At 39.9% G+C, this 13,209-nt stretch overlaps 1 protein-coding gene across 1 annotated transcript in view; it reads right to left on the bottom strand.

The window, feature by feature from the left end:
• The window catches only part of GAD2 (glutamate decarboxylase 2), a 39,405-nt gene that overhangs the window by 4,645 nt on the left and 21,551 nt on the right, over nt 1-13,209 (bottom strand). Inside the window, exons 7-11 of the mRNA XM_026842303.1 lie at nt 10,307-10,361; nt 8,722-8,838; nt 7,543-7,607; nt 3,605-3,683; nt 1,756-1,905 (exon numbers count right to left, since the gene is read on the bottom strand). Of these exons, the coding sequence (XP_026698104.1) occupies nt 1,756-1,905; nt 3,605-3,683; nt 7,543-7,607; nt 8,722-8,838; nt 10,307-10,361 (466 nt within the window). The remainder of the gene's footprint in view (nt 1-1,755; nt 1,906-3,604; nt 3,684-7,542; nt 7,608-8,721; nt 8,839-10,306; nt 10,362-13,209) is intronic.

Raw genomic sequence — 13,209 nt, 5'->3', positions numbered from 1 at the left:
GGGGGGGGAAGTTATGTGACTATCCGTTCTGTGAACTGAAAGAGCAAAAGGACCGTGTAATGTAACACTTGTCAAAGCATCAGTGCAAGTCATCTCTCAGAAATCTCTGCGGGACAGATTAAGGATCTGATTTTACAAGATGAAGGACACTTTGCTAAGTAGAGCTGATTTGTCTCTAGCTCTTGTCACTGACTCCCCTATAGCCACCTCTGCAAAATAAGCACCGGGTATTACCTTGGTTCTTGGCAAAATATTGCTAACACCTCTGAAGAAGGGTGCCAGTGGAAGATTTTGCAGAGAGGCTGAGTGCAGTTTCAGACAGACTGGACTGGCACAGAGGAGGGTCTCTAGAGGGTGTTGAGTTCCAGATATGGGGAGTCTCCTGCTGTATTCAGAAGAGGGGATTTTAATCTTCTAGGAATGATATGATGGGGGCTTTTCCAAGAATAATTTTTATTTTTTAAACACAGAATGGGCAGACACACTTTTAGAGCCCAGCCTGGTGCCTATGAAAATGCGTATTTTGTTTAGATACTGCTTTTCTCTCTTCTTTTCTAATAGACACCATATAAACTCAGAAGCTGTGTTTTTAAACCTGCAGCAAATCCTGCTTTTTCTTCTCTGGCAGAAGTCATAATGGTCTCTCTGTGACATCATAATTGTTCCTGCAATCACCAGCTGTGATGCCACAAACAAAGGATCCAGCTTTATGAGGGAGGAAGGGAAATAAACATCTGGAATAGATAAACTTTCAGAAACACACATCCTATTTTGTAACAATATTATGAGTGGGGTGTGAGAAGAGAAGAAACAGTACAAGGCATGCTGAAAAAATGGGGTTTAGAAGAGAAATGTCTCTAAGTAACGGATGTATGTCCCTGATAAATCTTTTCTGGCAGCGCAGAACTGACTTAAAAGCCCATGTCATTAACCCTCTGTGTACAGAGATTTCAAAACAGGGTAGAGCTAGCACAGCCCAGGGAGAAAGGCCTGAAGGAAAGACACGTGGCTAAAACTGCCTGCCACTCTGGAGATCCTAGTTAGCAAAACAGCTATTGTAACCACCGAAACGTGTGTCCTCCTTTACAGACTCCCACACCTCCAGCTACACTTGATGTCTGTCTCAGAATTGTTTTCAGAGTTTTAATGAAGCACATGAGGATCTTTAAGGCTTTCTGGAACTGAAAACAGTGATGTCATCTCCTCTGAACAAACCTGAGGCAACTTGAATAATAGACTGGATAAATATATGGAAGAACTTATTTAGCAACATTCTACAAACACAGATGAATTAAACATTAGAGCTGGTGTTTTCAGATTTCTCAGAGAACAGATCTTGATGAGTTTTCCTCTACTCCTTCAAAAGATGACTTCATATCCACTGCATGCAATGAAACTAGGTATTCCAGTTTTCATTTGCCATGTTTAATTTCTGAATGTCATTAAAACATCTTTTTATTTCCAGAAATCTTCGTAACGACATTCCTAAGTATATGATTTATGCTATTAAGGCTCCTACAGTTACACAGAGCAAATGCTATGCAAAGCCATGGAGTTCAAGTTTCAAAATCATGTGTGCCGCTTTGAAGCTAAATTGTTAAAAGTATAAAACCCCAGAAAATAATAATGTTCTCTCTTTCATGTTATATGTGGGAAATTCACGTCAGATATTTTCTAAAATTATGACTACAGAAAAAAGCCTGTATCTGGTGTGCATTATTTTAATGCAAAGAAATACACTGCAGGCAGTCCTACCTTTGCCCTCCACATCAGCCATAGCTTGAAGACATCAACATGCCGTCCACATTGCAAAGCCTTGTCTCCCGTGTCATAAGACAGGTCATAATGCTTGTCTTGTTGAAAGAGATAGGAAGCATGCATTTGATTGCAACTCTGCATCAATCCCTTATAGAAACAAAGACACAAAAAAATGATATTGGCGCAGATGTGACTACTGTTTTGAGGGTTGCTTGCAGCATGAAATTACAAACACCCAAATCCAGCAGAGTATATGTCCAAGTGCAAAGGGAAGATCAAAAAAAGAGGACAAAACCAGACTTAGTTTCTCGGTAGACTAAGTTTTGCATATCCCATTCAGTGCCCAGGACACTTTGGTACCTGATCCAGCAATGTGTAATCCACACCCAGAGCCAAGGCATTTTTTTAAAAAAAGCTGGACATTGTGCTTCCTAGCATCATTATGTGTAAGTCCATTTTGGGATCTCCCTTTTTATTCTTTGTTCTACCTCCTTTTCCTCCTTTCCTTGGGAGGCATCTTTTCTGATTGAGTCAGACCAAGCCAATTTGGTGACTAATCTAAACAATATCACACCACTTTTCTAATTGCTTTTGTCTCTAAAATTCTAATTTTCATTGTTTTCTTTCTTTGTAGGCACAGTTCCTTTCTGCAAAGCCCTCAGCTGCAGATTCGATGCTTAAGTGGTATAGAAAGCTTTGAACGGACAGAAGAACATATGACCTTTAAACAGCCAGCTAGAGCTATTTCTGGGTTGCAAGATACCATTCTGAGGGGCAGCTTTGTGGGAGGGCCAGAAGCCACCAAAGGTGAAGAAACCTGGCTCATAAATGCATGAGGTTTCCTTTTTAGCTTTTTAAGTAAAATGCAGAAAGTCATGTTCTGGCTCTAGTTAAGTCCTCAACCAAGTTTAAGGTATACCTAAACTGCCTAGAACTGCAATTTCCAGTCCAAGAAGAATCAAAACTTGGCTGTTTATCATCAAGTCTAATCTTTATGTGTAATTCAAAACTGAGATAGTAAAATGAGGGGGGGAAAAGAATTGACTTTCTCCTAATCTGAGCCATCTGTTCTCACTAGAGGTCAAGGATGATACTAACTTCAGCCAGGCAGGATTTGTCTCAGGGAACTGACACAGAGGGCAAATAAAAGCCACCTTCTCTCTTCCAAAGTGCAATCACTTTGTATACAATCTGTTGTACAGCTGTTAGCAAAACAGCAACCAGCTTTTTGATAGCTGGTCTAGTAAGTGCTGGTTGTATAGCAGCTGTCCCAGGAACTGATGGTTATTTGAAAATTACAGGCTTAAAGGGTAATTCAAATTCTAGTACTAAATGAAATGTCTACTTTTTATTCCAAGTGAACTTAGTGTTCCGTTTTACTTCCATGTGCCCAAAGTGGAAATATGGATCAGAGCTGGGTGGAAATATGAAAGTCTGGAAAGCGTAATGATGCCTGGACCAATATTGTGCCACATGTATACCACACCATTCATCCCAAGAGAAGTAGACTTCGCCTACAGTTAGTTTCATTTTGTACTACATAGCAAGTAGTGGGGTTGCACAGTTATGCACCCACAACTTAACTATGGACATTTTGAATGGAAAGCCACAGAACTCTGTAAAGATATTGCCATTGTTTGGATCTATCATTTCTGCTAGACAGATTGTTTAATTCCTTTTGCAGTCACAGCCTGAGCACGAAACTAGAATTCTATTTCTCAGTTTCTTCTATAACATTCATCACATTAGCAAATACTAGCTATGACACAATTATGAAGAAAACATCCAGGATTTCCAGAAACAAAATGTCAGAAAGGATCACAGAAGCAAGTATATTGGGACATACCTCTTCTCTTACCAGTAGGGCTGAACACTGCAGTGGGACGCCCATCATCTTGTGAGGGTTCCAGGTCACTGAATTGGCCCTGGGACAGCAAACCACATGAAACTCAGACATTGTACTATGGTGGTAAAACCATGGAGACATTTAGAAATAATTAGAATAATAATGAACATGTAGCAATGCACACCCTCTTCTTTTTCTGAGCAAGCAAAGCTGAAAATAATCATGGCTAATATTAGGAAAGCAATGCCTTCATAAGGGACCTAATCCACTCTAGTTGGGTTTTGGATAACAACCCTGGCAACTTACCACAGGATAATTGCTCTATCCACTAAACTTAATCAGTATTCAGCTTTCTGGGGAGTGATCTATACTTCATAAACATGAGGCAAACTTCCTAAAAACACCCACCTGACTGATGAACTTTCTAAAGTTGCACGGCTGATTAAAGATGCAGATAGGAAGCTGGCAAACTAGAAGATTCCTTCCCACTGATCCCAGTTTCAGCAACATTTTAGTGAGCCGCTCATATAGGCATTTTTAAAAATTCCTTTAAATACTTCTGGGTACCTTTAAGCCTCTGAGTAACTTGGAAAATCTGGCCCAAAGTAATTTTTTTCATTGCTCTGCTGATGGTAAATTTTCATAGCTCCTTCATTTTAGCTTGTCTATGGTAATTCACAAAACTGGAAGACTGGGTCCAAAATTACCACAGTAATAAACTTAGAACTGATCCACCCTTCCACAAAAGAGTCTGATCCTGCCTCCCTTTAGGACATATTAATTGCAAAAATAGCTGTCAGCCTAGATCTTATGAACAAACAGGGTGCTGTCAAAATACAGCCTCAAGAAGAGGCATTTGGGACCGTGGCAAGGGCTGGATGGAAGACTGTCTAGTTTATTATTTTAATTTTGTGTTATGCTTGACTGGCTATTTTTTATTATTATTATTATTACATACAATGATTAGCTGATAGATGTATACTTTTGCATCCTATTTGGCAGGCTGACAAGGATGCACAGTGCACAGGATTTAATGTAGTGCAGTGATTTGAGTTTTGATGGTATAAATTAGCATAAACCAGTTAACTGGGGTATGTAAAAACTTGAAGGACCCAAGACACACCTGCAGGTAACATTTATGTGAACAGAGGTGAGTATGTTAGAATCTGGCAGTGTTTTCCTTTGTAGGACTTGGAGACAGCACTATGTCCTTATCATTTCCTGCCAAATTGCTTCCACTCCTTCAAAGCAAGCAACTCCAAAATTCACATGGACATCAGGCAGCACTTCTGTGCTTTCCTCTTTGCTATTTAGATGGGACGGCACAAGTGCCTGATGCAAAATCTGTAGGGAACAGTCTTTCACAGGCAACATCTGGCCACTTGGCTTCACTTTTCGAGTATTTGGCAGCTTTTAATCAGTTCAGAGTCAGTCATGTGATTACAACACCAAAGCTAATGATTCTGAATATGCATTCAGGTCTATGAATTTCCTTTGATATGATACTTTTAACTTTTTATCTGTGTCTGTGCAGAATCAGGCAGAAATTCTTTAAGAGACTTCTAGGTAATAGTTGTGGTATGGGTTTTCTCAAGAAAAAGGATTATTTACTGACAACCTCCAGGTGTTAATTATCTGCCTAAAACATTTAATTTACTCTACAGCCATTTATTTCCCCAATTACATCCCAATTGCACACAGAAAAAAATTAGTTATGTAAAATAAAAGTCCACCATTTTTCACTTGTTACCAGTTTTTCTGGGCTTCAGTCATCAGTATGTGTTTGAAGAAATTGCTGACTTAGGCAAACACTGAAGTAAAAAAGCTACATGGATCCACAGATTTTTTTAAAAGCACCTCACATCTGTCCAAATAACCAAGCACCAAGCACCTATGTGATTTTTTGGCTGTGGGTCACAGATAGAAAAAAAAAAAGAGGACATTTTTTCCCTTAGAGATTTCAAATGGATGACAGGAAATATTCAAGACTGGCAGAATCAGCCATGATAAAAATGAACTGAGGTGCATTCACTGACTAGCCACAGCCCCAGGAAGGATGCCCAGACCCTGTACAGGAGTGCTCGTTCAGCTGCAAACATGCTTTTCTCACATAGCTCTCAGCTCCTGCCTGAGCCTCTGGGAGAGGGACACCAGACTGGTGGATAGACCTATCTGCTCCAGACACCAGGGGACATGTTTCCTTCAGGGTGCCTTGGAGCATCTTGAAATCTGCCTGATATGGAGGGCACAGTAGCGATGGTCCTGCAACTATTCCTGCCTTTGACAGTATTTTTGCTGGACTGCCTGCTACCAGAAGGATGTGAGTACACAGAACAGAGAAGTGCTCCATTTAATGCTCTCTCCTTGTAGCTTTCTTCCCTATCAAACACAAGTACCAGCTCCAATTCTCTTCTGTCGAGACCTGTAATGACTGGGTTGTAGTCAGATATCTACCATGAAACAGGAATGGCAATACAAGTTGGGTCTAGTAAGTCTGCTCTAAAGATACTCACATTTGAGATCTGAACAAACTGAAATAAGCTGCTGTGTCCATCAAGAGCAGCACTGGAAATGACAAATTTCATGTATTTATTGCCAAACATACAGAGATGGTGCTTATCAAAGCACTAGATAAAATCCACTTTGTTCTAGATCTAAAGCATATTGTTTGGAAAATTCTCCAATGTAGATTCAACCTGAACTTCCCATTCCAGTAGAATTTGGACAGTGATGTGGGAGGCAAACTTTTTATTTCATACTCTGTCCTCACTGGCAACTGAGTAGGTTTTTCTAATTTGCTGGATATTTGAATGTATGTTCTTTTAATGCATGATATTTAAGTTTGGAGTGCTGGAAGCAGTCTTAACTAAATGGAATTCATAGAACCATTGGCTGCTTTCCAATTTTTGCATGTGAGATGAATGAGAAAGGAACTAAATCATCAAGGTATCTTAATCTTCAGGAACAGAATGAGAAAGTTGTTTGTAATTTTAATTGGCAAGAAACAGCAATTTGATTTAGAGATAAAAAGTAATAATTTACTCTCAAACAGCATGAGCTTCAGAAAATACACAAATGTGAAAGTGACTCCATCTAGCCCAGTATACTGTGTCTAGCAAGAGGTATAAATAGGTGCCTGGGAAGAATACAAAACAGGGCAATCATATACAAAGTTTCTCTCAATACTCTCTGAGTTCCCTCTCATTTGTGGCTCACAGAAGTCCTGAATGTTTTTTCTTTGTCTTTCCTTGAATGCAGGTAAATCTTAACATCCTAGGCTGAGGAGTTCCACAGCTTAACTAAAAGTTTCTGAATAAGCAGCTGTTTTTAGTTTAAGCTCTGTCCTTCCAGACTCTGAACTGGACTGGCAACACTTCTCTTCATCTGTATGTATCTGTCATGTTCGTGAGCTCATGACTATACACCTGTGTACATACATAGGCACAGAGTTACTGAGAAGATGACATTAACACAGCCTGGAGAGTGGTATTCTCTCCAGAAGTGACAGAGCAGTCGTCAGTGACTGCCAGGACACCGCTCCAAACTGCAGGTGCATCCACCTTTTATACTTAAGACTTCAGCATACAAGACCTCCAAGATTCATTTCTTAGAGCAATGCAATTGCTAATTCATGCTGGACACTGAATCAGAGAATGCTGCAGAAATCACTCTGGACCTGTAGATATATGGTGGAAGGAACAAAAAAGCAAACAAGAAATATCTGCTGTTTGTACTACAAAACTAAGTGCCACACTACAACAGCATTGAACAAAGGCACTTAGCAATGCTACTTCAACTGGAAGGGCAGTTTGCATAATTTCTTCATACTGTATCTTGGAGATAACATTGATTTTTTATTTACAGACATTGCCATGGTAATCACAAGTGTGTTAAAATGCGTTTAATAAATGTGTTTAATTAACATTAGTAATCCATACCTTTCAACACCATTTAACTTCCATTTGTGCTTTCTTGACATCAGGAGCCCACCACCCCATGCTCCCTAGAAGATAAAACACATTATCGTACTGAGAAGAGAACTCTGCTTTTCTCCATTACGACATCCGTGTGATCAGATCAGTTTGCAGCCCTTTCTTTTTTCTTGCTGATGTGGCATGTTCCAAAATGACCAGGCAGATGGGGCCTGAGGCATTAGCTGTGCTAACAGTTTTCTTCCAGTAGCTGGGAAGCAGCATTTTATAGCCCATAATCTGAGTGTCTACCCTCCTCATCTGCTAACCCCTCCCTTGCCACCTTCTCTGACACTGACACATTAGGCTGCCCCATGCTGTAATTAATGGCTTGCAAGAGCTGGGGAAGATGCCTTTTCTCTTTCAGTGACTAAGTGATGATAACAAACCAGACTGGGATCTCTGCTGCTCTGGTAAGTTCTCATTGTATTTCAGAACACTACTGCTTGGCCCCTACTCATTTGCTTTTGCTCACAAAGATCTGGGACAAGCAGGAGCTTCATGTGACTGAGTAACTCGGTTTAAGGTAAATATGAATTCTTTCTTTGAACTGGACTGATTTTGGCTGACACAGTAATCCAAAAGCAAGATACCCAGCACTACAGAAATTCAATTACTGAGCCTATTTGGAGAAAGGATTTGCAAAAATGACACAAAAGCCATTCTAGGGCTGAAAGATGATCCTTCAGAAAGATTTATTGGCAAGGGCCCAGATAAAGTTAAGTAGCCAATCTAATAAATTTCTCTAACGTTTGCATTAACCTGTCCAGAAATTTGCAGTACTTTAATACAGACAAATGTAGCCTTTTCCTTATGTATTTATTTTGCAGCTGCTGCAGAAGCTGAGCCAGTGCTCAGTATGATTCTTATTTATTTCTTGTACTAATGGCATTTAGAGATAAATCTGAAGACTGAAAGCACACAAACTAGGTCATCTTAAGTGTCCCAGTTGCTAAAAGTACCACAGTCACAGCTCCTAAAAAGTCCCCCTGACCTGAGCCTTTCAGAGTAGCGGGAAGTCAGCACTTGGATGTTAATTACAGGAACCAAACAGAACAGATTTTGTACAAGATGACACTGTCCAAAATGAATAAATTAATGCTAATACACCTTGTAATCCAGCCCCCCATGTAAGATGATACTTACATCCACGTGCATCCAGATTTTGTATTTTTTGCAGATGTCTGCAATAGCTATGAGAGGATCAAACGCTCCGTACACTGTTGTCCCAGCTGTGGCACTCACCAGAAAGGGAACAAATCCCTGCAAGAAAGCAGAGAGGCATTTGGCAAGGTCAGAATGCTGCAACCTCTGCAGCAGCCCCAACTCCCCTTGTGCTGACTCCAGTGAGCCCACAGGTATCTACTAGAGAACGTCCCTGCTACGTTATACTGGTTTTCTCTTAGTTTAGATGCTAGTGATATTACAGCTTCTACCTTAAGGTGGCAGCAAACTTCCAAACCAGCACCCTCCATTTATTAGGATGCATAAGACAGGTAAAGGCTCGGAAGAACAATACTGCTCCACACCACCTGTGTGAAACAAAAAGGTCTGCTCTTGATGATGTCATGTAAAACAAACCTCACCCAGGCACCACTGTGCAAGAAATCTCTCTGGTGGACTGTGCCCTGGGCAGCATTGCAATTATCCCAGCAAGTGTCTCAATGTGTGGTGGCCTAGTCCTGTCAGTGGGAGCATCTTTTCCGGGGGTGTCTCCTAAGAGCAGTGCACAGGGGAGGCGTGGGGCTTGCCTCCAGCCCCATCCCTCCTGCAGAGCAGGGAGACAGCTCTTCTGAGGAAAAGTCAGGGATCTCCACGGAAGCCAGGGACTATCTCTTGGATTCCCTCTGCTAAATGCTATGCCTCACAGAGAAGCACTCACTGTCCATCACATAGCTTTTGCACTATGAGGCATTGGGTTTGCCATAATTTATATCAGTGTTTCATTTTAAAGTTATTTCTAGTTCTGATTGTTTCATAAACAATACTCAGAGCAACGAAAGTAAAGAGTGGCTACATTTTTTGAAGAGCTGGGGCTTGAACTATCAAAAAGGTCTAAACTTCCTTCTGCAATGGTCACTGGGTTTGAGTGGCACTCTCGTCATTTTGCCTTACTTTTTATCTACCACATTGCTTTTCTTAGAAAAAGTGAGCTTTTAATGCAGATTAGTGTTATTAATAAGCTTTGACTGCTGTGTCTCTAATGACTATTTACATAAATGCTGTTGAAAGCACAGGGCTCACTGCATACTTTAATGTGGTATTTTAATTCTAACTTCTGTTAATGAACACATACAAAAGTAGTGCATTTTTAGAGATATGTGGATGTTTATCTTCCACTGATTTCATGAGTCTATGAGGAATATTTTCAATGCATTAAAATATATACAAATTCCCGAAATGATTACTCTGTTTTTGTCAACATTCAGCTGAGAAACTGCATCATAGGCTGATAATATAAAAAGGGAGAATGTTGTGCAGAATAAAATATTTTTTAAAAGCCAAATAGCTCATGGAGTTTATAGAGTAGCTCTAAACTATTTTCTCAGCAACTCTTGCCTCACTAATTGCCAGGCTACATTTCTGAGAAATAAATCAAAAGTTAATGGGCTTTACCAAGCCAAACAAATCAAAAGTTAATGTGTTTCACCAAGGAAAGCAAAACAACTAACTGTATCAGGTTTTTTTTTTTTCTTTTCCTTTTTGGAAGCAGAAAAGCTAGTAAACTTACTTTTTGTTTGGCTTCAAGAATTCTTCTTTCAAGGTCTGATGGGATCATTTTCCCTCTGCAGCAAGAGAGAGTTATATCAGAAATCTGACCTTGCAATAATCTCTTGCTGTTACTTCTTCACTTAATAGGAAACCCAAATAAGGAATAAAGTGGGGTTTTGCCCAAGGCTTATGCAGCATTGAAAAGCACAGAAGGACTCTGTACGTTAGTCTGAGTTTTTACTCCAATTATTTTGTCAACCAGTTTGCATGAATACGATGATGGCAACTGAGAGAAGTTATCTCATAGCCACCCCCATTAAAGACTAATGCTGTTCCATAGATCCTCCTGGGCCCCATCTGGGAATATGCTCCAGGCTCCCAGGGAGAGGCTCAGCCTGGGGTCCCAACAACCTTGCTGGGTGCCAAATCCTATGGTCCCATTTCAGCAGGCACAGAAACTGCCAGTTGAGTTGCATGGCCTTGAGCTGTGCGGACACAGCTCTGGTATAAGCAGTCATCTCTGTGTTTCCATCCAGGAATGAACTCGTTTCAGGGCAACTATTCCACAGTTTGGTACATTACATGTTCACATTTATTTGAACCAGGTTATGAGAAGAAGCTATCAGTCTAGAATCATTAAATGCACTGTGAGGCCCTTTATACTGTATTTGCAACACCTTTAGTATGAACCATTTACCTGAGATTCAGATTCAGTGGTATAAATCTTGAAAGCTAATTTATGAAACCCTGTAAATTAATTAGGCGCAAGATAAAACAGTGCTGATACTGAATATTGAGGTTAAGGTTTTCTTTGCTTCAGCTGCAATCAAGACTATCTAAAGAGACAGTACACATAACAGCAATACAAACATGACAGCTCCTCACATTACAGGAATAAAGTCTTTGCTGGCTTTGAATGTTGTCCATTTAGATTAATATTATTTTTAAAAGACTTTTTCAGATTTTTTTCTTTCACTAAGCAGTGATTTCCTGTTGCTATAAAAATAGAACAACCTTTACTAAAGCTCAAAACAGTAGCTTCAGGGAAACTAATAAAACCATTAATTTTAGTATTGATTTTGCATTTAAAAAGCCTGATGTTTTAATGACATTTAGATGGATGTAAAGATAAAAATATATAATTCATTTCTTGTGATACTGCTAGGTATTTTAAGTTTTCATCCTTACACAGCTCACAATATGACAGTAATTATTTCAGTGGAAATGGGTTTGTACTAAGTTTTTGCAAAAACTGTCCTGCATTTGACTTGTTCAAAACACTAAACACTAAAAGAATAACTGAAAATAAAAACGTTTAAAAGTGTAAAAATTATCCCTGATTTTTCTTGCAGAAGTTCAAGGTCTAAAGAATATTCAACTCATTGTGAGTTACCCCCAGTTACATATACATGTTCACAAAAAAGCAGTAATTAGTCTTATCTCCAAAAAACGGTTTCTGGGATCACTAGAGGAATAAAGAAAAAAAATACATGCCAAAGGAAGGCAATGAGTTCCGTCTCCAAACACAGTTTAGATGTTGGTCTTTTAACAGTTTCTTATTTGTTGAACTTGTGCATAGAAACACACAGAGAACTGGGCAGATCCCTTCATTGCCCATTTTTTATCAAGGAAAGTAATTATCCAGCCCCTGGCCACACTGAATACATACAGGAATTAATGGCCAGAAAAGTGCAATGTCCAAGCAATGTCAAGCTTTATCAAGGAGTAAGCAGTAAGATGGTTTTGCATATAGTCCTAACATATGCTGGAGAACAGCCCCCCACCCCCCCAATCTAGCAAACTAGCCAACAGCACTGCTTACTTGCACAGTGTTTTCACATACCACCTGAGCTCAGATGACCTGCATGCTTAGATAAACCTCACCCAGATAATGTGTCAGGGGTTGCATGAGATGTGTTAGGCAGCATCAGAGGCAGGAGGGCTATTGGGTGACGAAGAAGAGACCGAGCAGCAAAAGGACACTAAGGCTAGAATGAGTGTTAGTGTCAAAGTCTTCTCAAAGTCTGATTACATCTGTACACAGTCTTCACTGCTGCCACACCAGACTGAACTCTTTTGACCCCAAAACTGCAGCTAATACATTATTGCTACCAAAATGTCTGAGTGGCAGTAAAAGAGGCAATGGAGATATATGGTTGTCCAGGCTGGGGTATCAGCAAGAACATGATTTTCTGCATGTTCTCCTGTCTTAAAATTCACCACACATTTACACAGTCCCATGATATAGTAAAAGCAGGCAAAGTTGGCAGGTGTAGGTCAGGATGGAGAAGAGCCACCAGGTCATGCTGGAAACATCAGAAAGATCTCATGGTGTTCCTTCACCCTCCCACAGGTCCACATCTTCACAGAGGGTGATCTCCACAGCACCAGCCCACATCCTGTGCAAACAACCTGCTTTGTCCCAGTGGTGTCTGCTGGGATTTGGTGAGACACACGATAATCCTTCTGTTTACTTCAGGGTGGGCAGGGTAAGCATTGTGGTCTTCACAGAAAATCATCACACTGAATTTGCACAAGAAAAGGAAGACATGACTTCACTGATCCATGTCTGTCTTTAGAGAATAGAAACAATCGAAGGTTTATTTTGATGTGTGTTGGTTGTGTTGATGTTGTCATTAATTCCTCTTCAAGGTGTGATCAGTCTTTTGTTAATAAAGAGATAATGTCCATAATTCAATATGCAGGCAATGTGATTAGCACTGTAAATTACTCTTCTTCTAATGTGGGAGCAGAGTATTTTGATAGCAGTAAAATCTTCCATTTATGCTAGATCCATAAATAATTCAATAGCTTATAACAATGATATTTGGGATTCATAGTAAGAGCATTTTCTACTGAAAAGATTCTCAGTACAATCAAGAATGTTTGTCTATCAATTTTTGTCCCATAGAAAGTTTTTTC

Source organism: Athene cunicularia (assembly GCF_003259725.1).
Source record: "Athene cunicularia isolate RWA chromosome 2 unlocalized genomic scaffold, athCun1 chr2_part1, whole genome shotgun sequence".
NCBI classification, from domain to species: domain Eukaryota; kingdom Metazoa; phylum Chordata; class Aves; order Strigiformes; family Strigidae; genus Athene; species Athene cunicularia.
The sequence above is the reverse complement of the archived record's forward strand: the minus strand, read 5'-3'. Positions and strand labels throughout refer to the sequence as shown.